We start from the raw sequence: 25098 nt of genomic DNA on the forward strand, positions 1-25098 counted from the left end.
TCATTTATGTTCGCTGGTGGGCTGTTACATTTAAAAGGCCCCCTGATGTTCAGAGTTGTAACAAGCCCAAGACAGATTCTGTAAATGATGGAATTGAGCATCACCTTCAGTCACATAGCTTCATTTAACATTATGATCATAAATATAACTGTCTAATAATAGACAGAAATAAACATGTAGGTGTCCACATACTGTACCTCGTGCAGGATCCCAAATCTTTAAAGCAGTTAAAAGCAAGACAAGTTATGACATGTCAACAAGGTTAATCAAACTGCTTTACATAACTTATAAAAGAGATTTTGGGCGTACAACATAAAGTGTTCAAATAGACATAAAAATGGTCCGTGCGAGATGAAATAAAGAATAGTGCAACAGTGAACAGCTACAGTCCAGTGAAAGGAAAGAGTAATAATGGATTAAATAAAAGGCCTTCAGTCGTGAATTGAAAGACCAGATGGTCGTTGCAGACCTGCAGTTCCAGATACGTGGAGCGTAAAAGCGGCTTTTCCAAGTTTAGTTTTGACAGAAAGCAGAACCGTCCTAGACGACCTGTAGGTTTGGTGAAGGAGCTGTGACAGATCAGAAACCATTCAGTGCTTTTTACAAAAAAACAACCGCAGTATTTTCAGATCTATTCAGTGACAGGCAGAGAGTATAAAGATCTGAGTTGTAGGCTGAAATGATCCACTTTCCTGGCCTAACCAGTGCAGCGGCGGCGGCGGTCCGAATCGGCTGCGGCTGTCCGATCGATTTTATAGAGACCTGTAAACACACCTTTACAGAACTGAGTCGCCTGAAGATAAGTGAAGGGACAGGTTTTCTTTTTTTTCAAATCCTGCTGAGACACCAGACATTTTAATCCTCAAAATTTCCAAAAGGTGACTTCGTGTTTGTCTAAATGGTATTGTAAAAGTTCGAACTGCAACAGCATTTGTAGTTTTTTACTTTCCTGACTTGAGATGACCTCTAATCATTTTTTCCCCCTTCCTAAACAATTGATTAACTTGTATCTCTGTTTAGCTGAATAAGATGGGACTTTGTTCTGCCAAATTCAGCTAATTCAACAGATGTGGTGCATTTAAAGCATCTTCAGTTCTTCATTTGAAAGTGTGGCGGTATCATTTTGTCAGTTTTACCACCGAGCCTAATTGTTCTTGGATTGTGTGAGTTTATAGGATAGGAAACGGGGTTTGAAAACAAAGTTAAAGTAATTTAGTTTTTATCAATCCTGGTAGTCCTCATCCAACTCACACACATCCTCTCAGGGAGCACTTGGGTGCAGGGGGTTAAATCAAAAGAGGAACAGAGGTGGATGAGCAGACATGAGGCCATAAATAACCGATCATGTGGATATGAGGTAAGGAAGCAGAAATGATACAAAATCACATGCCCTTTCCTGTCTGCTAAGATGACATCAGGCTCAATCTGTTCCTGACTGAATGGTTTGCTGCTGCTGCTGCTAGATAATTGTTCACATTCTTTCCCACCACAGGATGTCTTTTTTACAAATAACTTCAAGAATGCAGAGGCTTTCACTTGAAAAGAAGAATGTCACCTCTGTCTTCTCTTCTTTTGTTTTGACGTCTCCTCTTCTATTAATTTTCCACATTTCCTATTTTTCCATGCATGCACATAATGCATGCATTTTATCGTCTTCACAATTCACACCAAAGGACATTTAACATGTTTACATGATGCTGTTTTACCAAATTATTATAATACACTGTAAAACAGGAAATATATAAACCTTTATTTTATTTCAACAATACAGATAAAGTTTTTAATCATTTCATATTACAGATGAAACTTTTTGACATTGACTAAAGTCTCTGACATGTAAACCACATACATATTGAATGCATGGTTGACTTGAAGTGACTTGAAGTCCCCATTTTTCATCACAACTCCACTCCCTCTCAGAAACAAAAATGCTTTTAGGACCATAAAAAACACCTAAACTTAAGACAGCCTCTCAGATACATTTGCAAAATCATGTTAAATGACTGTAGACTTCAGAATTCCATTTAGTCTTGAACAATGATGGAGCGTCTCCCCCCCCACCTCTGAAAGATAGAGCTAAGCCCAAACAAAGACAGAGAAAATAATTCTTTTTCTCTAGCAGGTCTTAATTACCTCTCCATCCACACATCTTCCTTTTGCTTTGTTGGTTTTATTACCATCCTCATTGTCACATGTCCTTTGTTTTTTTTTTGTTTTTTTGTCGCTGCAGCGCTGTTCCTGAAGGAGTCAACCTGCGTTCCAGTCCGCCTTGGAACACCATGCTGTCCCTCCTGCTGCACGCAGCGCTGGCTGTCCAAACTCTGGGTGGGTGTCGCCCCTGCCTTCACCCCGCTGTTAGATCTGAGTCACCGCAAAGGGAAATTCCACTTTCTTTTAAACAGCATGCAGCACAGGCCCTATTAAGTCTCCTTCAGAAGCTTCACTGGGCAAAATAACAGTCCAAATGAGGCTTCTGAAAAAGTAATGCGCCCACCATTGGTGGTTAAAGTTCACCCAGACGAGCAGACAAAAAACATTTTCTTATTTATACAGATTGTTTGTTTCAGGGTAAGAATTATTTCAATAATTCCTTGTATGTTTACAAGGATCATGTTCCTCATAGTATTTAGCTTGCAACACTGAATACCTTTGACCTAACCAGACGGGCGAGGAGAAGAGACTGGAGCTCCTCAAAAGTGACATTTACTCTAAAACAGAGTGCGTGGCATGTAAGTCATCTTCAAAACAAAGAGAAGCAGGATTTGTTTTTGACTTAGCAAATGAGCAGTCACAAGTTCCAAGTTTTACTTCAGTAGAAACGCTCCAAGAAAAGTTTTTGTCCTCATAAAACAGATTCAAACAGCATGTGTAGGGCTTGATAATGTCTCTAGACACAGTAAATAAAAAGAGGAAATTGGGCTTGTCAAAAATGAGGTTGACAGTGCATATATTTGAACACTAACCTTTTCCTTTTCTGCGTGTGGCTGACATAATGTAAATTAAAATCTCATAATGGATAATACCACTTTGCCTGAAACTATGAAAAGATTTGACTTCATGCTTAATATGGTCTCAGCGTAGTTTCCCAAACCCACAGATTTCAGGTTGAGCTCACACAACCTCCTATTGGCCGTCAGTGGCACATTTCAATCGTGTCTTATTGGACCTAAGTGTCTTCAGTTGTTCATTAGGGACCTATTCTCTCCCAGCACAAATGGGCCTGCGGCCTGCTCATTACTAGCTGTGTGGCTTCCACCGCCGAACTCACTCCTCTCACTGGGAGGGAAGAGGAGGGAGAGGTGTCTGAGACTGATGGAGCTCTTTAACTCATGGGTAATAGGCTATTGTAGCTCACACAGTGATTCCATCTCTTTCTGCTAACTGGAGCACAAAGTGAATTAGCAGAGTCTAGTTTGATGCCACACTGTGCACATGAAACATGATAAAGCAAATATGCTGTATGGAGCTTACGTGATTTATTGCAATATTATAATAACGTAAGATGAATGAGCCACCTCATAAGAGGAATGCAGACATTCTTAAATTTCTGTTTGACTTTTTCAATTAAACAATATTCCAAACGTATGACACAAAGAACAAAAAATGCAAAACAAAAAATGCAAAAACAGATTTGTTTGAGTTTTTTTTTTTTTTTTTTCAAATTAGGGTGTTATATTTTATTGAAATGTGACACAAGAATTAAGCTAAAGCTAAACAGGTGGATATTTTTTTTTTTTCAGGAATTATATGTATCCCAGTTGCACAGGGTGGGAATACATAGGAATTATGTCTTCAGAAATTCCTAGCAAAGTCTTAATAATAGAGTAATAACATTTTCAAAAACTACCAAAAACACTCTCTCCAGCATCAATTTTGTGTTTATTGTTGTGTACTTCTTGTGCTATGCTGTGACAAAGCAAATGAGCTTCTTCCCATCTTTTAGAGGCAGTAGAGGTTTGTTGATCCAGCCACTCTGACAGCTTAATTTTCAATTCTGACATGTTTTAATCTTACTTTATTTATATTCTGTGTCGATTCTAATATTGCGTGCAGTGGCACATACTTAATGACACTCCAGCATCATAATTAATGCAAAGTCAATCTAATTTTAACCAGTGCAGGGCACCAGTAATTATCTGAGCGTCTGATTAAAGGTCAGTTATGTCGCCTTTGATTCATACACAGCCATGTTTTGCATTTATTGACTACGTAAACATAAACCTTACACACTTGGTTATAGTCATAGTCAACTTTATTGTCAAACGTACCATATATGCACGACATACAGAACAGGTGAAATCAGAGTCCTCTCAGACCCACAGGCATTAAAAAAAACACACAAATAAGAACCGCTCTAGCGGGAGAGAGGGGAGCCGCTGCGTGTGCACGCGCCGCCATCCTATCCTATCCCAATAGGGAACAGAACCCAACAGAACCACTTGGGTGATTACATGAGTACATGTGTGGCTATTCATGTGCATGATGTTGATATAACACAGGGTGTCTGGATTCCTCGACGGGATTAACGGCTGGAGACTTTCTTGTATTCAACCGTGCCATTGGTCAATAACTCTAGCAAGTACCCATATCTGCAGACACCAATATGCTTTGTGGTCCCTGCCAACAACTTCCCTATCATAAGAGCAATATTTGTGAAAAGAAAACACAAGTTTACTACATAACAACACTGTCATCACAATGCAGTAATGTTGTCTCTGTAGCTCCCAGCTGTATTCTGACTCATTTGTTGGATGATATATGATGAAACCTCTGCCTGATGATACTCATAGCCCAGTGCTGCTGTATCATCGGATCCGTGAAGAGGCTTGTATTTAACGCTTGAGGACACAGAACCAGACAATTCTAGCTCTGACCCTTTAACTTTCTGGTAGCTTTAAAATGTAGGGTTATTTTTGTTGCATTCATTATAATCCATAATGGTTGTAAATGTCAGCTAAATGCATGAAATGTCAATGTATATATCCATTAATGCCAGAGCCACGATAGCTACTGAGTACACTACAGTCCTGGGCTCACTCCATCACAGCACACAGCAGCGTTGGCCAATCGCAGAGCTAACAGGAGGCTGACTAGCTAATTGCTTGCTGTTGTCATACTCTCTGTTCACTTAGCAGAGCTACTTGGCTGCCAGCCCCCTCCTGTGTGCAGCCTTCCTCATCCAAACAACGAAAGTGAATTATATTCACTCAAATGCAGAAATGGAAATCCGACCAGATTTGACTCGATGATTGTAGCTGTACGTTCATTCAAATTAATTAGCATAATTGGACTGATAGCATCTCCCATAGCAGTGAGCAGACGCACATTATGGGAAGGGTGTGAAAACAGCCCACTCATGCATGCTTCTCTGCTGTCCTTTTTAAAAGGGACGAATGCCCTCTTCCTGTCCTCCTTTTCTCCTCACAGCAATTGATTTTGCAGAGAGGGGACACTTTAGCCTGTGCAGAAATTCAATTTAGGGTTATTACCCCATATCAGTGATGGTCTTGCTAATTTGATTGCGTCCAGTGAAGTATCCTTTTAAAAACAATTGAGGACAGGCTCAACAAAGATTGGTTTCGCTGCATTGCATACGTAATGACTTGTCACTGTTGGCTCGCCTCTGTCTCACAGAGCTCTTCCTTTACTCTCAGTGTGCTCATTGTCACCGAGTGCATTACCAACAAGCACCTCATGATTATTTCAACAAGTACTAAAAATGCTGCCTTATGGGGTTGCTAAAAAATTTATATGGTTAATATGCCAAGATTGCACTTCTGGAGGGGGGATGAAGGAGCTGAGATGAATGCGGTGAACGGATGATGATCTGTGCTTGGAAAGCACCACTGCTTTGCTGAGGAAGCAAAGCGCCAGCTGACACAGGGAGACACCTACCTCCTGGGTGTTGTCTTGGTAAAGAGACGGCAGAGATGTCTGGGCAGGAACCCTGTCACTGAGACAGCACACATCTGGTGACGAACTGCCCTTTGCCTGACCTTAATGCATAAACTCATGAATCAGCAAAGTGACGCTGATGAAAATTGCATGTCATGAGGCAACATAAAGCACCTGCCTTATCAGAGAGAAGAAACTCTTCCCCTTTCTCATCAACTTTTTGCAGTTCTTTAATAATGAAGACCAGTGTTTGCACTGGCCTGCCTTTATCAGAAATAAGCCCTCTTCAAGTGAGATCTGACCTTGTGACCCTCATCCAGGTCCCCCAGTCCACACCTCCCATTTCCATCCAAGTCTTCATCCTCATCAAAAACTCTGTCTCTATGTTTGGAAGCCAAAGGCTTGCCCTTATCTGCCCGCTCTTCTTCAGCCAGGACTGTTATCTGACTGCCAGATACCATTAACATGTTATTGACGGGATATTAGATGGCGTACATTTATGGAAGCAAGACGGAGGGAGCAGAGACAAGAGGCAAGAAGAGTAAATAAAAGACTAAAAGAAACCCCCTTAGTGAATCTCATCTTGATTTATGCTATTGGTGAAAAATAGGCATGACAAGGGCTCTGGATGCTATCTGCGTTACCTGTATTTGTCTCTGAATGAGGGTACCCACTGTCCATGATTAGTTCCTCGAGAAAAAAAATGGGAAAGGAAGAGATTATGCTTAGAGCTTAATGTTGAAAGTGACCTCTTTACACTGCAGATGGCTTTAAATCTTGCCTAATCTCATCCATTTTGTGGCTTTTTCACACATGGGCTATTTGTAAAGTCTGCTCAAGACACAGAATCTTTTTCAGATTGCTAATTTCAAACCCAAACTGGGTTTAAGATACACACCCTCCCATCTCTCTCTCTCTCTCGCTCTCGACGTTTACCGAATGCTGTTTTTATCTGAATGGACATCTGCCCCAGACAGGATGAAATGAAAAGATGACTCTCCCTTTAGACTTTTACTGGAGTTGGATACATCATACAAATAATTGGAATAAAAGAGCACATGGATCTTTTGTGTGCAATCCTTCCACGTTCAGGCGGGGCAGAATGCCCAGAATGAGAAAGTGTTGGGCTGCAGTTACAGTCATCAACAGCGGGGGTCAGTGTTGTAAAAGCCTGATCCTCTTTTTCTTGCCCTAATTCCTAGTGTCTCTGCAGTCTGGTTACTCTGCGGTGCCTAATATTTCTCCTTCCAGTGGTGATGCTTGGTTTCCCTTATTTGTTAAAATCATATTATTGTTTCCTTCAGTTGTATGTCTCCGCAGGGTTTTAGGCGTTCCCTTGAAATGTGTGTGTGAGTTTGTGTTTAACAAGCAGCTATGTAAAAAAAAAAAAAAAGCTGCTGAGTTTTTGCTGAACTATCACCACTGTCTTCTTTTTTACAAAGAGAAAGTGTAAGATACAGTACGTACTTATATTTTTGTGATTGTATCAATTATGGGTCAAGATGGAGTGCAATTATTTCTGCCTATTGTGCAAAAAGCTGGGTTTGCTTGTACATACGGAGCTTTGTCTTATAAAACACAGATACTAAAACTCAAATAAGGCCATTGAATTTTGAAAAAAAAAAAGCCTTTACACATTATTTTTTGGGAGCAAACTAATATATAAAACATGGATCATTACATCTATAAGTGAAGGCTGGATTAAACGTAAGGATTTGTGAGGAATTGGACATATAATCTCGAATTAGGGCGAGACACCAGCAAATTCATCAATGCTAATGGACAGTCTGAGACGAACAAACGTGTGTGTGTGTGTGTGTGTGTGTGTGTGTGTGGGGGGGGGGGGACACAAAGCCAGGTACACATGTGTGTTTGTGCAGGTTTACGTTATTGTTTCTTGTTATGCTGATGGGAACCTTTCTGCTCCAGAGCAGCTTTGTAACACCATCTCCATTGTAGTGTCTCATGTCCAATTCCTCAGACAGACTGTTGCCGTGGCGCTGTCAGGAGGCATACAGGTGTGGAATAGCAATATGTTCTCTGGTCTTAGGGTGTCTGTTTCTACGGGAAATTGCATATGGAGGAGGGGTGTGTGTGTGTGTGTGTGTGTGTACACATGGATATTGTTTGCATTAAATCTAAGATGATACTACAGATACAGATGATGCTTGTTAATTCCGGCCCCTCCCCCAACAGCCCAGAGGAAGGCGAGGGTGATCCATTGCATTATATGTCTGCTAATTGCTACAATCAATCAGCTTCTTCAGAACAGGTTTTGGTCTAGTTGTTATGTCAATAAACTTCAGCATAAAATGAAATAACCATTATTTAAGATCTAACTTAAAATGGACAGAACTGATCCTTTCAGACATCAGCATGATTAGTTGGGGTTTTTTTTTAAGTATGTGGAGTAATTTTGCCCTGGAGGGACAAACTGAATTTTGTATTGATCGACAGTTTTGACACTACCGAATCATGCTGTGGGTCTACCTGGACTTGTGTGTGTGTGTGTGTGTGTGTGTGTGTGTGTGTGTGTGTGTGTGTGTGTGTGTGTGAGTGACAGATGATTGAAAAATGATTTCGGCATAAAGAGAAATGCATGGCCATGTGCAGTTCCATTATTTAATCTCAAAATGTTTGCTATTTACTTGGTTTATATATCCAAACCACACTCTTTTGTACATTAACAGAAATGGTCATTATGATATATGCATTAATTTTATTTTAATTTAAATAAATGCTACTCAACTCTTTTAATTGACAAGTGCATTTCACTCAATTAAATGTCATTAGAAAAAAAAAAAGATGTGCATATTAATTTCCCCAAACTCTCCTTTCTTTGCGTGTGCAGACATGTCACAATTTTACTGTAGATTAAAATGATGTCAAACATATTAAACACAGCAAACATAAATATCAGTGAAACTTAAAGTATTTATCTGGATCTCAGTGGTTAAGGGTTGGTTAAGGGTTATCTCAAAATGTTAAGTCAATTCAAGTATTTATTGTCAATGTTGGACTGAAATGAGATCAGTTTGATTTCATGTCAGCCAATGGTGAATTAGTTATTCATGTCAGCAGAAACTGACCATTATCCAATTCTCTGCTGTCCATTTGTGTCCTCAGTAAGGCCCTACACACCATACTTCTGCTCAAACCCTGCTGAATGGACAAATTCAAACTCGTATTTAATAGCAGCAGTCAGCTTGGCTAACTTGTCTCTATCTTACCACATTTTTTGCCTGCAATCTTGTCAATCTTCGAGTCTTTTGGAATTGTTGTGGATTTATGCTCCACTATAAGGAAATGTTAGCGCAAATATATGACCGGTCAGCAACTAGTGACTAATTTGGCACCATCACTTGAACATTATCCCTAGCTCAGTGGACATGTGTTTTTCTGAATCGGTGTGTGCTTGCAGATGCCTAGGTCAGCTTTTTGTTGACTCACTAATGGTGCTGCAGGACAGGAATAACAAGCACAGAGGATGAGAAGTTTAAATGAGCATATAAGGAGAGGTTGTCTCCACAAGTGACATCCGTATTTCTAAATGGAGCACCAGTTAGGTGTCTCCAAATACAGCAGTTACATCCACATTAGTTCACCTAGTTACTTTTTGATAGTTAAGTTCAAACCGAAGCTAAATATTTGCATCTGTTGCTTGTGTGCATTCCAACAACTGTTTTCAATTCATTTTGGTAAATTTTTTTCTGATTTTCCATGCCTTCATTTTTGTCTCTGCTCTTTAAGTTTGCATATCTCCTTACCTATTATGGTTATTTTAAGTAATAAAAACACATTAAAACTTTTGTATAATATTTCAGTTATAATTCATGCTTTCAATCCCCACATCAGCACTTTGAACTATTAAAGCAATAAATTAAACATTCTGTGTGTACTCACAGATGAATAGGAAGACACCAGACCATTTTGATTGGTTGCATTCATAGTCAGTGGACCAGTGAACCACGCTGCAATATCAGCGTCCAAGAAAAGACGATTGCATGTAGTCATTATTAATGTTATTGCAGTTATGTGTTCCATGAGGTCTGCCACGAATAAAAGACCTGCTATCAGGTACCGATTCAGTCAGCTCATTAAAGGAACACTAATCTCACTGATCTCTAATTTCTTTGAAATCCTGCATGTAGTGCCCAGCTATTTTGTTCATATTGATGATATTGATTTAATGTTGATCTTCTTCTTCTTTTAAAAACTTGAACTCATAATGAAAAAAAAAACATTTTTAAAATAAGGGTGAATTACATATTTTCCCTTTTGTGACATAACATCAACAATATTGATTTAATGTTGATGTAATGTCACAAAAGGGAAAATATGTAATTCACCCTTATTTTTAAAAAAAAGTTTTTAATTAGAAAACAAGTGATGGCTGAACTGGGAAAAAATGTTGAGTATGTTCAATGTTTATAGCTCAACAACATAAGTGAGATGAATATAAAGGCACCATGACTGTGGACACCTCCAAGACTGATTACAATCTAATATCAGATCCTCCACTCCTACAATAAAGGAACGGTTTGTATTATTTTAATTGTCTAAACATTTTCTTGTTTGTGTATATAATTCGTCTGTGTATAGCTGATAAGAATGATTTCAGTCATGACTTGACACAGATTTTATGTACCAACAGCTTGCTAGCACCCTTCAAACACATTTTCAAGAATAGTTGTGATCCTCCCATTTTCTGTCTGCTCCCGGCCCACATTGTAACCGCCTCATCTTCCTTGCTCATTTGCCTAACTAGCATCAATAAACTGTACAAATAACGTATTAGCGTGCAAATCCAGCTGCACCAATTCCACTCACACCTAAGGAAATCAAGATGGGTGGAGGCACTGATAGTGATGGGCTGTGGAAAGTCCTCAAAGTGGACTGGAGAGCAGTTTGAATATCACTGGCATCCTTCTCTAGCCTCGCTGCTGAGCAGGGCCCATTGCCAGCATTTACGAAGGCTGTAATGAGTTTATTTCATGTCGGCTGTGAAACTGCCCGTCTCTGTCTTGCAGGCACTCAAACAGAGCCGAGGCCCATAAACACAAAGTGAAGTGCGTAAATCCCCACCGCCTGACATCTCCCAGTCTGCCTTCTATAGCTCCTGAGCACCTCTTTATCAAACGGGAGAAGGGAGTGGTGAGATCCCCTCCTTATCTCAGAAGATGCCATGACCCTGGCTACAAGGTGCAGCCCGGCCCCCCTTGTGTTAACAATCCTCAACCTAGCTGGTTACTTACACTTGTCTTCCCAGAGAATGCATGTTTTTTTCATGTTAAGAGCCGAGCAGAGGAGAGGCGATCAAACAGTGAGCTACACAACAGAGCAGACTGTTTGCTGTGAGCAGCACAAGATCAAAAACAGCCAAGTGCACAGTGATCCGCTTTTGGCTCGAGGTATCTCACCTCTGACGGTCAGGACATTGGATGACGTCAGCTGACCTAGCTTGTCATTCGCTCCTGAACCCCCCCCCCCTGTATTCTCTTTTTGATGAGTGCCGGTGTTGATGTACAATGTCCTTGTGCAGAGCTGCATTCTTTCAGGGTTCTTATAGCCAGTGGTAGGTCGCCAATTTAAGAAGCATTAAGAGGAGGCCGAGTTGAATGAGAGAGGGAGTTTCTAACTCCCCCCTCCTCTCTGACATGGCTTTGGTCAGTGTTGAGGGATTAGTGTGTGAGGCTTCACCACAGCCTCATCCTTGGCTTGTTCTCAGATGTTATCTTTAAATGTGAGCTCATCACAGACCTCTCTCGGTCGATCGCTGTCTCCTTTTCCCTTCCCCCTTCCGTATGGACTCACTGGCGTGAGTCATGCCAGGCTGTTCGGGGAATGATTTAATTGCTCTCTTCCCCATTCTCGTTCAACTTATGTGTCTTAGAGGAGGCTATCACTGACCCTCCACTCCTACTAATAACCTATTCATTATTACAAAAGTTGGGCTACACCCAAACACAGCTAAAATACACACTCTGGAAATGTGCTTGGTTATCCCCATTGATGGTGGCAGAGTGCCTCCCGCTCCTGCTTTGCACTGATAACTGTTTCTATTTTTTGTTGTGCTGCAGCCCAGTCGAGTAAATGTTGCCACAACCTGGGGTGATAGAATTCCCCCCACAGCACTGGAAGAGCATTTGCAATCACAGTGAAAGGGAAAGCCCTCTGCTGTTTTCGCTGTGGGGGTCAGACAATCATTTTTTGACTGGAGGATTTGAAATTTGCTCCAGGTCAAAAATATGTAGAAACATTTTCACTCAAAATTTCAACCTAGGGCACAAGTGTGCAGGATATATTCCAGAATTTATGTCTTCTTCTTTTTTGACACAGTATTGGAGGAGTACTAGCAAATATGTGCGGTCATAAAAATATCATTCTCCCCATTAGGCCCTAGCTCGGGAAAATTTGAAGTTTTATTTCCAATCTCTGCATTTGTAGAGTAAGTCAGTGCATTTGTAAGTGCAGTCAGTAGGTGGCAGTGTTCCTGTGACGTGAGGAGGCAACCTTGCTGATGGAGGCTGGATGTGATTGAAAATAGGCTGCCTTGACATCCAACAACACCACTTCTAGCAACACCCATCCATGTATTAACCCGACAGATGAAAGACTTGTTTGTTGTAAATAGGAGAAGTAATTATTGCACCTCCGCAGCAGTTAAATCTCCTTCACAGTAAAGTGATACCACATTGGAATGGGATTTGTGATAGACACAGCTCAAAAAGGGGAGAGGAGGCTAAAATGCCAGTGTGATTATAACAATTAGAGAGGATGATCATAAAGCAGAGTGTGTTCCCCTGGGGACAGACTGGCTTCTTCTCTCCCTTGTGATGCTGATGAGAGTCTCAGAGGTGCGTGAGAGCAGACGGGGATCAATGGAGTATGCTGACTGCAATGCATATTCTCTGGACTGCCTGAGATGGCTTCTAATCCCGATGATTATGCAGTGTACCCTTTGCTCCTCTTCTGGTCTAGACAAACACTACACACAGGTACACACTGATGCTGAAAGAAAACAAAAACTGCTGCCTTTGAGCTGAAGTGTTTGATAAAAAGTGAAGACACAACACACAAGATTTTTGCTGCAGATTTTACCCTTCCTTTAACAGATTTCTCTTAGATTTAACTAACGATTTAACTAAAGCTGTACAGATGTTGCTTCTTCTATTGCTGAGTTTGAATGCGCTCAGCCATCGCCAGGAGGCAAAGCCTATAGGAACACACAGTCTTAATGCTTTCGTCTTGCCTTCATCCTATCTCACTTGCTCTGCACTACCATGCAGCACAAACAAAGGGGATGTTCCTCAAGTCAACCAAAGCATATATTTCAAAATGTTGCATTGATTTTTTTTACATTCAAATTTGAGTAGGTGTCAGGCTGTCACTATCGAACACAGCAAACTGACTTTATGTTGTGATTCAGTGAATACTGTGGATTTATACTAGACCAGCGTCAAGCAGTGTTCACTCCTGCAGTACAGTATATTTTATTCAGTATGTCAGTGACTTGTACAATGTGACATATCAGAAACAGCCAAAGATGCGTGTTCATTATATTTTATGCGGTCGATTTTAAGAAAAACAAACCTCAAAGTAGGTAAAAAACAGTTTTTGAAAAAAAAAAAAAAGTTTCGTTAAAATTGACATGACTCATATGTGCCATGTTCTGTCTTGCAGCTGTGATGGAAGTGCTTGTCCCAGAGCAGCCAGTGGTGGCATTGTATGGCAAGGATATCACACTCAACTGCTCCTTCAGCCCCACCGCCTCTTTCAACCTGTCCGATCTGAGCATCTTCTGGCAGCTGACAGACACCCAGCGCAGTGTGCATGGGTACTCGGGGGGCCGCGACCAGCTGGTGGACCAGGCCGAGAGGTTCGCCAACCGCACCAGTTTGTTCTCCACCCAGCTGAGCCTGGGCAACACTTCACTCCTGTTGAGGAGGGTGGCGGTGGCTGATGAAGGCAGCTATACCTGCTTCATCAAAGCGCAGGACTACGGCAGTGCTGCTTTGCTGCTGCAGGTGGCCGGTGAGACAAGTTGTTTTGTCTGTGACAAGTGTAGAAACAGATGAACCAGCACATAGAAAGCAGTTCATGTTAGCTTTTAACTAGACTCCCTATATATTACTTAACTACAGTTGCATTGCCTTCACACTGTCCTCTTTTTGGGATGATATTTCTACAACAAAATTGAAATTAGTGTAGCTGTTACAGGCGATGAATAATAATTTGAGAGATGCAACGATAACACATTTTGCATGCAGCACAAAATGTACATATTGCTTTCCTTACATATTGGGAGCTAGACATCTGCTGTGACAGCATTAACCATCTAAGGGCTGGTAATACATCAAGACTTAGTCTGTGATGGGCTAAGCCTAGTAAATATTAATCCCCCCGGGGGTCATACATGTCCCAAGATGATAGAATCTTTTATAACTCTCCATCTGTTTGATAAAAGCTGTATCTTTATTTCACAACAACCCGTTTTTGTTTGTTTTTTTCTTCCAAACCCAAGCTTAGACAACTCCTTCTCTGATCCGATCAGGGGAAGTCATCCCTGACCGATTACAACTCAACAGTTAAATGCCGTTTTATTAGCTAATGTTTGCATCGTCACTTTACAGTATTGGATGTATTGAAGTGATTGAATAGTATCTGTTTGGATAATTAATGAACATTTCCTCTTAATAAATGTCTACATGTGATGACATGTTTTTTCAGGGCTGCCTAGCTGTGTTTTTGGTCAGTCAGATTGTCATCTTTGTCATAGTCAATATCTGCTGACTTTGATTCTTAGCTTTTGTTATGGCCAATCAGTCACTGCTAACATCCTCTCTGTTGGGTGACTGCATCACCCATCTTCACAGCTGAGAGGATTTTATTTATTTATAATCACACAGCATGCCTTTCCTTCCTTCTCCCCTTTCTATATCCACCATGAGATTGCTCCTGCATCTCCAAGGATGAATGTGCATTAGGCAATGTTAATGAATAACATTTTTTTCCTCCTTGCTGGAGAGAAGAAAAACAACAGTGACAAATTGGTTTCATTTTATGCATCACGTTTATAGATGTTCTATTTTCAGCCAGTATTTACAGTTAACATTGTAGACTTCCTTCGTGCTGTGCTTGAGAAAAATGAAAAGAGCTCCCAGTGGAATTCTGCTTGTCTGTCAGATGGACAGCTGAGGAAGTTGGTGTGCACGACGTTAAATCTGTCTTTGTGTTCAGAGTCCACTTTTCAAAAAGCAGCTCAGACAAACTTATTTCATCTCGACCTCAGCTCCACACAATTGTTTGCTGTGCAATGATTTGTTCTGGGAATACAGCGGCATCTTTCTACGCCGCCACTGTACTCCCATGTTAGCTCAAGGGATTGAAGTAACGTGATTTCAGCCGAGGCTGACAATTCCCCCTAACCCCCTCCACTCTAGGCTTTTTCCTTTGCCATAGGTTGAGTCTTCCCAAATCTCTGAGCCTGCCAGTTTTCTCCGAGGCTCCCACCTCCCGCCCTGAACTATATTTCCTTTCTGAGAATGACACAGTGGTTTTCCTCTCTGGAGAGAGAGGTGTTTGATCGTAGAGATGTAACATCAGGATGTGCTGCAGATGCTGTCAGTGACTATGGGAACTTCAACACTGTGTTACTCTAAGCTTGCTAAATATAATTAAGAGGTGTATGGGAATCATGTCAAACAGTTTCCACAGTGAGACTCACCATGGAGAATCTAAAAATCAGTATGTGTCTGATCCTCCCTTATCCTCCCCCCATCCTCTTCACCCACCTTTCCTCACCCCACACCCCTTTTGGTTCTCCCTCCCCCAATCCCTCCTCCTCCGCTGTACTCTTTATTTTTCAGGCTCCTACTCCAAACCTGTAGTGACTTTGGAGCCTGAATCCAATCTGCGGCCAGGTGATGAGGTAGCCCTGACGTGCGTGGCCTATGGTGGTTATCCTCAGGCTGATGTGATATGGCAGGATGGGGGAGGGCACAACCTGACAGACAATATCACCAATTCAGTGGTGGCCAATGAGGAAGGGCTGTTCACCATGACGAGTGTTCTGACAGTCGTTCTGGAGCCCAATAGCACCTATAGCTGTCGACTGATTAATCCACTGCTTGACGAGGAGGGCTATGCCTTTGTCACAATCACAGGTTGGTGTATGTTTGTCTTCTCTCTGTCTCGAAATGGAGCCTTTACGCTTTTCAGTCACCATCGTTTTGTCACCTCTGTTGTGGCGCAGTGCACAAACGCATACATTTACTTGTTTCCGGTATGAATTTATCCAACTAAAATTAACTTTAGGTGATGATCCAAATCATCTTGATCCACAATGTTTTAAGAATTATCTACCGATATTGCAATATTGCAACATTTATAACATTTTTGCTTTTAGCTAATGTTAGCAATGCTTTGTCAACAATAAAATGACATCCCCATGAGATCTACCACACAATAAAGTCTGGTTTGAATTAAAGCAATAGTCTTAAGTTATGTTGATCCTGAATGTTTAAATGTTTAGGCATCACTGAAAATTTGCTACTTTAAGATAACAAATAAGCTCAAAGAGTGCAAAAAACCGGAAGGGTTTGTCGACGAGGTTTATCCTAAAGTTATCAGTAATGAGCCAGACTGTTGAAAACTGCCTTATCACAATGTAAATAACTGTTCAAAAAAAATGCAGAATACACATGTGCCAGGCGCCATTTTTCATGAAAATTTCATGCAAGTGCATGGAAGTTTTCCCATAATCCTGCTAAAACACAGACAAACAAACTGAAACAATCACCTCCACCTTCACTCCTTATTGGAAGTAATCATAACAATGTGTTATTAAGTGTTGCTTTTCATGGTCAGTTACTCATCTTTTCAGGATCAAACTCTCACCGGACTACTACATTTTGGCGTAATGACATGCTAGAGGAAGTAAGCTGATTTGCTGAAATGTCTGACTGCTGTGCAGTTAAAGTCTGTATTCAGTCAGTCAGTGTTTGCCTTGTCTCCCTTTGTCTTTCTGTTTTCTTCCTAGAGTAATAGTTGAGTTTGGGTAAAATGAAATGTCAAATTATGCTTCAGTGTAACCCATCAGTTCTTTGTGTATTATTAAAATAGATCAGTGGGAGATCATTTCCCAGATTGAGGTGAAATAATTATTCACTACATATTTCAAGAGGCAATGCATTAATAAATAAAACTCATACTAAATGGAGCTTTTTTTTCTATTAGCTGTCTGAAATGTTTGCTAACCAGAACGTATAATGACGTGTTTGCCTTTTCCCTTATTATCTGAATGTGTCTTGAGCTTGATGTGTCATGGTATCACTGTGATCTGTCTGGCAGTGTCCTCAACCTACCCACCGCACCCACTGCCCATGCCCCTGTGGCCCTGTTGGTGTACTCTATGTGTTAAGTGCAGAGAGAGTGCTGTGTAAGGTGGGCCAAGGCTGGGTCTCTAATGGGAGCAGTACTGTGAAATGGCTCATAAATAAATAGAGGCGGCCAGAGCCTGCTCTGTAGGCTGGAGCCGGTACTGGGGCTTGGCCTGTTGGGGTGGAGGTCGAGCCAGGGGTCATGGAGTACAAGTCTACTGGGCTGGGAAATGACTGGGCTGTCTGGAAACAGGATGGTTGATTGGCAGGGCAGGCTTGGTAGTCTGAGGTAGGGTGGCCTTTTTCACAGTTCGGTTGGCCTCTTTAAAACAGGACAGACAGCCAGTCAGAGGGACCAATGGAGGAGAGTAAAGGTGTTGAACACATGGTGAGAATGAAATATGACTGCAAGGTACCAGTGTTCAAAAAATCTGTGGCAGCTATTACCCTTTGACCTTTGTTAGATTGATGGACTGTTTCAGATGAGGCAGAAAGAGATTACCGTAGTTTTATAACATTGGATGTAGCATTTTGTCTCTCCTTTTGTCCTTTCATCAAACAAGAATCTTGCATCTTGGAAAATGTGGATTGACTCACCAGAATTGGTAACTTAGAGGGTATTTCATTTTTTTTATTTTTTTCAGGAAAAGTCCAAATAAATTTCAATTAAAATTTTCAATTGACACCCCCCCCCCACACACACACACTCATTTTATCACCAGACACCACAGTACTTGCTTTTGTACCAAAATAAAAAAATAAAAAAATCTTACTATGAGTAGGCTTTAAAGCAAAAGACACACAGGGTTGCTCTTCAGGGATGCAGTAATGTCATCATCGCCCAATGCTTCCATCTCTGCTGAAAGCGTGATAATTGTTCTTAGTAGTTGGACCACTCCAGGGAAAGAACAAGAATCAAAAAAATATATGTGAGTGATGGATTTGCAGCATTCGTCTTCCGTTTTATAGGATGCACAAAAAAAAAAGGGTCAGCTCAGGTCCTCTTACTTAAATCACGTAATTTGTGCCAGATTTCTGTAACATTACTGCCAGAAAACTTTTTGTAAACTGTTTTATGGCGATTGGAGTCATCTTGATTTGACTGATAGATGTACAGTAGCTATGTAAGAAACAGTTGCTCGTTTGGGGTATCAATATAAAGTATATACCAGTGAAAGTGACATCTAGTGCGACACAAGCCAGGCTAAGTGGCTAGTGGTGGAAATGCTCAGCCTTTTTCTTGTCGAATTCTTTTTAAGTATAAATTAAGGGACAGTTTGGCATTTACACAAGATAGCAAACGCTTTAGAACAGTCATCTTCTGAGTTTCTCATCTAGAAAATGTACACCAACACTAGAGAACTTAAACTGCTTTCTTCAGATGATCATCAATGTACAATATATTATTTTAATATTTATAATACTTTAACTGGGTAACGCAATAAGTAGTGCTGTCGCCACGCAGCACTACCGTGTCCCGTTTGCATGTTCTCCCAGTGTCTGCGTGGGTTCTCTCTGGCTTTCTCCGACCTCGAAAAATATGCGCTACAATTTAATTGGCTGGTCCCAAATTGCCCGTAGGTGTTGTGCCCGAAGTGTTCCCCTCCTCATGCCCCCGGCCAGCTGAGATAAGCTCTAGCTCCCCGCATCCTGCGACAGTGGATGAGGCCGTTGAAAATGGAATACTTCAACTATAGAACCTGCAGATGTAAAATGAAAGAATTGGAAAGAAACTGAGCAGATGGTTGGACAAATGTTGCTATAAATATGGACACTAGCATTCTTTCGAGAGTTGGCGAATACCAGGAGGGGTGAAAGGTTATGAATGTTGTTGTTACATCCCGTGAAGCGGTGAAGTATTGTAATTGTCCGCGTTTGTGTGTTTGTCAGTCCGTCTGTCCCTCCGTCCACTAAATATCTTCACAACCGTTGCATATAGAAAGATGAAACAAAAAGCACATTACTCGGGCGGCAAAGGGGATCAAAGTGAGATGATGACCTTAACCTTGAGAAAACCAGGTCAAGGTCAAATTTTAACTTTTGTACACTCAGGAACCGGATAAGATAGAAATAAGAGGGAGAATGCCAGTGTGAGTAAGACCATAGGTCAAAGCTAGTGCTTTGATCTATGAAAGAAGGTCAGAGTAAAATTTTGAATTCAGCGGTGTTTCAGTCTCTGACTGCCTTGGTTTTAGTTCAACTTTTGTAATTGTAGGACTCCTAGTTATGGTTCCTCAGGCTAGATTGTGGAGTGCACAGACATTTATATAAATAGAGACTGAGGAGGAAACATGAAATGTGGGGATAAAGTCACCATAAAGTATGAAAAGATTGTCCTCTTATGCCCAGGGGTGGACAAACTCAACCATCAGTTTAAAATGTGTTCACAATGCAATATTTCTTAAATATTAGTTTGTTTTGTGTTACACTTAAACGTTTAAGGTGCTTTATAGTTTTAATCTATGTAGACATCCCTATTTTTTGAATTGGATTTATTTAAAGGGTTAGATTTGACATTTTTTCCACTTTCTACCTGATATATGTAATGAAATGTATAACAAGGTTTCAGAATGTAATAAGGAAGGTGAAGTGTTAATTTTTTCCTGACCTCAGTGACTATTAAGATAAGGCCATTTTGTTATCAATTGCGTTCCAAGCGCTTTATTACCATGAAACTTCCAGGCTTTTGGATTCATGTACTCTTCTTTCACTTTAATAATCATTGCTACAACCCTGAGGCATCCACCAAAGTATATGCATGAAATGTTTGTTGCATGGAGATGGGCATAATTAACATTTTTACAAGAATCTGCCTCACAACAGGACATGATGTTTCTTGAACAGCTGTTTTCCCTATGACCAATTTACAGACGGATCCAAGTTCTGTGTGTATGTTTTCATATTGCAAAAAATTAAATATAGGTCTCGCATTTAAATAGGAACGAAGTTTGTGGAAACAGGGGACCCCCTTGGAGAGAATGTTAAAGCCTTGGCGGAGGTTTATGGTTTCCAAAAGATCTTGTTTGCATTTGTTTGTAGCTTCTCAAATGTGAGGACCGAATGGGATTATTTGTCATTCATGGTAGTAAACTGAATATTGTTAGATCTTGAATCACTAATTTGACAAAACAAGACTTATTTTATTTTGCCTTGGTCTGTAGGGAATTATAAAGAGCATTTTTTTTTAGAAAATAAGTTTCAACACTTACTGTATACTTGGCAGATCTAATAATATTGCAATTTCTCAGGCTGAATGCAGGGAGGTGAAGATGGCTTTGAAATGACAGGAGACGTAAAAGCAAGAAAACACTAAGATTAATAATAATTTGAAGTGATAGTAGGACTCATGGCAATGTTGCTCAGTTTCTTTTGTCGAGGTGCCATGACCCTGCTTTTATCCTAGAAAAAAGTAGAAAATGGTTTGAACAGTCAAATAAAGTGCCCAGAAGCAGAACACACACAAAGGACAGCTTCCAAATCAACCAATCAATCAACATGTTAAAAAGTAAAGATTAAAAGAGGTACACTGTTGTCCAAAAAGGAACTGGAAGAAAATCCTCCATTAAGACTGGTTGTGATAACTTTCAGGAATCAGGTGTTCATGAATAAGAGTAATTGTCTGTATGAGAGTCAACACAACTTCTCAATCGCCCGGGTTCTTAGTAAACATGGAAGACTGTCAGTATTTTGTGTGCAGAGATTCAAGGAGCTTGTTTGAAATTAAAATGTATTTGCATTTGTTTACAACAGCTGGTGTGTGCTTAACAGCTTCTAATTAATTTTGACCCCACAGAACGGTACTGGAGAAGCGTTTGGAGAAGTGTGGACTGTGTTTGAGCTGATATAGCAAAAACAATTGCTTGTTGTAAACACAAGCACAGCACTGAACACCACACAGAGGAGTGAAGAATCTTATTATAAGAATGGATGAAATATGCTCAAAATTCCAAATGGATAAATTGTGAAAAGGAAAACAGTAAGAGAGAGAGAGGCGGAGAGAGATAGAGAGAGAACGAGCATGTTCAAATTTCACACTCTCCTCAATCTCTGATTGAAAAATTGCAATACTAATACAAATCTCCCCCAGGCAGAACAAGAGTTTGCTAAGGTTAATTAAAAAAAGGACCCTTTACCTACACTGAGCTGAGCACTATGTGAGCTAGTATGAGCTAAGCATTGGGATTCTGGCTAAAGTCATCCGAACCTTTTTAAAAGTTGCCAACAATTTGACTACCTAACTACAAACATCCAAACTATCGATAACATGCACACAGTAAATGCAAACTATTACAAGGCATCTTAGAGACTTTTTTTTTTTTGTCAACACCCCACTGGTCAGTTTATGAGGTGTCTCTGAGGTAGGCAATGTTTTTGTTGCTAGGATATTGATAGATTTTGCAGTGCAGCAAGGCTTAGTTGCAGGGAGGCCCATAGGAGCAGCTGGTATTAATGAAGAGCTGAATGATGGAAGGGTGCAGCTTCAGTCCTCAAATGAACCGTGGCCTGTCTGATTGCCTGGCCAGCAAGCTTTTGTACCAGTCCCCCTCCCCCCTCTCACCTGGCTTACTTTGTCTCACAGCCCTAGTCAACCCTGACTACTCTGTCATCCTAAAAATTAATAATGTTTGGAAGCGTTTTAGGATCAAGAGGATGTATCCTATCAATTTTGTACTAATTATTTTCTGAATATGGAGCTGCTTGATTGCTGTACTGTGTTGTCTGATGGCTGGATTTCAGGGACTGTTCCCGAACAACCCCTCCGGTGACTCTCCCTCTCCATCTGCTTGGTCTCACGATGAGGATGGCGCCATTTCCCAGGCATCGCTCTGCTGGCACAGCATTTACAGTGAACAGTGTGTGGATGGAGATATATAGAGTGAGGAAAGGAGGGAGACAGAAAGATGAGGCAGGGAGATAGAGATGGGGAACTGAGGAGAGAGGGATAGGAAGGGTGAGAAATGGATAGCAGAGTGCAAGATGGAATCGAAAATGTTTGCTGAACTCAGAGTTGTGGCACAGTGGCCTGATGGCAGGAAATGCACACAAAGGCGGAGATCTCCCCATGTGGTTTGGGGAGACTTTTCCTGAATTTTATTATCAAGCTGGAATTTTTACTAGACGGCTCAGAGTTGACTGCTGCTGCTTCACAGAAAGAGAATCCCAGATATTAAGCCCAAAATATCATCCTTCTCGGACTTTGGAAATTAATTGCTTGACTTATCTTATGCTTTTTTTCTGTCTTAAGTAATATTTGTTGACAATCAGGTCATTCAGCTACCATATTGATTGTTTGTGAATGTTAATGCGCCCCATTTTACTGCATTGTACCAGGTCCAGTCTATTCACCTGTGCTTGCCTTTTTATTGCCCCACTTGGTGAAAAGTACTTTAAATCTAATACTAATATATTTGCTGTTCCAAGCAGGCTGTTCAAGTACTGAGAGGTCATGTGAAACAGTACAGATACACCAACTGGTCAGAAAGAATTGTTTCTGCCTCTTTGCATCATTGATACCCAGTATGTATAGAATGTCCTGTAATCAGGAAATAGTGAACCTATCTGCATTCAAACAGCTAAGCAACATTACTTCCTCAGTAATGGAATGTTGAATATCGCCTGTTTGTGATAGATGAGGACAGGATTATAAAGTGTGGATTCTGCTGAAACCTATGCAAAGGTAGTTTTGCATAGGCTTCCACCTTCCCTGAGGAGATACTATCACAGAATGGAAAGAGACTTGCACAAGAAGTACCCAACACCAAGCTGTGTTTGGTCAAGCAGCGCCTGTATCATGCAGTGCAAATGCAGTTTTTTTTTTTTTTTTTTTGTCGTCTGTTGCAAAACAGTGTTGATTATGTTAATCTCTATGAGATTGCATGGCTCATTAAACGTCTTGGAAAACTAAAAAACAACAACATGGTTGATCATTGGTTATAACATGAAATACACGTTGTCACCAAGAATTAACACTATAGTTCACTCCCAAATCTTCCATATTCTGATATTTTCTCTCTCAGATTCCCCCAGTTTTGTTCAGACCTGTTAGTTTCTTCCAGAGACTATTTTCTAATCCAATTTGCTGTTTTCCTGGCACAACACAGCGTTTCTGGGGCACATTAGTCTGGGAGGATATTTGTTACTGCATGATTGTGATGCACATGCTGAACCAACCTTCACTGAGTAAATCAAGGTTGAAAAACAGTTTTAATTGCTGTATAAACAGTGACCATTTAACACATGTACTAATAATTCACGGCCTGTGTGAAGGAATAGCAATCCCCAACACTTTTTCATTTCTTCATGATACTGTCTGTGTGCCAGCTTGCCTTTTCCCCTGTTCCCTGACTATGTTATTATGTCTTCAAAGCTTGATCGTAACACCACATTGCCCTCTAAATATCCACCTGCCACGTTTCCTACACTACAGTGTATTCCTCTGTTGTTTCTTAGAAATCCCTCTTTTTTTGTCTTTTCTGGATATTTTCATTTTCGTTGAGTTTTCTGTTTTTGTATGTCGCTTATACTAAACTGTATCATATCTTCCCTCATCCACACTGTCACTGACACACCAATGACACAGACAGGGTTCAGTATGTTTGTTCAAGGACGCTTGATGTCTAGTCTGCAAGACCATGGATCAAACCACTGATCTTCTAATAGTTGGACTACCACTGTACCTCAGCCACAGCCCCAAAAGGACATAATCTAAAAAAATGCAGCTAGCTTGTCAGTTTTTTTTTTTTTTAAATTAACTGTATTAGCAAGTAATCATGAAATACACTCATGTTTGTCCCTCTGATCAGATGTTTTAACATTAAGCTGTGTTGGCCTGCTTTACAGCAATATGTTTTGTTTTTACTCCCAGCTTCTTTGAAAAAAAAAATGCATATGCTGGTTCTTGTTCTGCACTAAGCAAGGGCTGCTTTAAATGCAATTAACTGAGCCTTCAGAGCAGCAGAAAACATCCAAACGAATGAATCTGTTGTCAGCAGAGCAGCAAGCACACAACCATCCTGACAGAGCCCCATATTAATGAGTGTTCAGCGTACAAATAGGCCATCTCTTTCTTGCTGAATGTGTGCTCTGTGTTATCAGGAACACAGCCAGGGATAGCCACCAAATAGACAGTTGAAATAATGTAGGCAATTGAAGATAAATTCAGGTAGACAGCAGCGGCACAATTGTAGGCACATTAATTCCTATCAGGATTATTAACTCGAGTCATTCGCTGCTGTTAGAGCTCTAAAATGTTTGAATGGCCCTTTCTGGACCTTGAGTATAGGAAATTTTATCCCTGTATTATGGCGAGGGCAAAATTATTTTCGTGCTCCCAGTCTTTGTGTTATCGGCCCTGAGGAATTGTTAAATTGTGGTCGCTTTATTGGGCTCACTACACTGTTGCTCTTTCAAAATGGTTCAATTCTCCAATCCAATTCTTTAAATATTACACACTTTTCAACTCTGAAATATAAATACTTTGTTGTCTGTATTCTGTAATATTTGCATCTTAACAAGTTTTTGTGGTTGTTGGTTCGCAAAATGATATCTTTAACAATTAAAAGCTATGTAGTTATGGCCTGTCTCCCAGGAGATTGTTTTTGTTCGGTATTTGTTCTGTAAAGAAAACGTCACCTTTTTCTGTTTGTGTGGATATGTACTGTATGTTTGAATGAATGCGTTATTGTTTTTGTGTCTGCGACATCTATAATCTTGAGTTTATTCTTGTTTTCTTCATGTCAGTGAGCATGTAATCAGGAACATGGTCTATCTTTGTTCCAACATTCATTGTCTTCATATCTGCTGCCGAACTCTCTCAAGAGTA

General features: G+C 40.5%; 1 protein-coding gene across 3 annotated transcripts in view; it reads left to right on the forward strand.

Moving 5' to 3' along the window:
* Nucleotides 1–25098, forward strand: part of cd276 (CD276 molecule) — a 77212-nt gene that overhangs the window by 4751 nt on the left and 47363 nt on the right. For all 3 annotated transcript variants that reach the window (XM_068318016.1, XM_068318035.1, XM_068318025.1), the window contains exons 2-4: nucleotides 2231–2325; nucleotides 13579–13929; nucleotides 15765–16061. In XM_068318016.1, coding sequence (XP_068174117.1) covers nucleotides 2280–2325; nucleotides 13579–13929; nucleotides 15765–16061 — 694 coding nt within the window. In that variant the 5' untranslated portion in view covers nucleotides 2231–2279. The remainder of the gene's footprint in view (nucleotides 1–2230; nucleotides 2326–13578; nucleotides 13930–15764; nucleotides 16062–25098) is intronic.

This window comes from Antennarius striatus, chromosome 1, assembly GCF_040054535.1.
Source record: "Antennarius striatus isolate MH-2024 chromosome 1, ASM4005453v1, whole genome shotgun sequence".
Lineage (NCBI taxonomy): Eukaryota > Metazoa > Chordata > Actinopteri > Lophiiformes > Antennariidae > Antennarius > Antennarius striatus.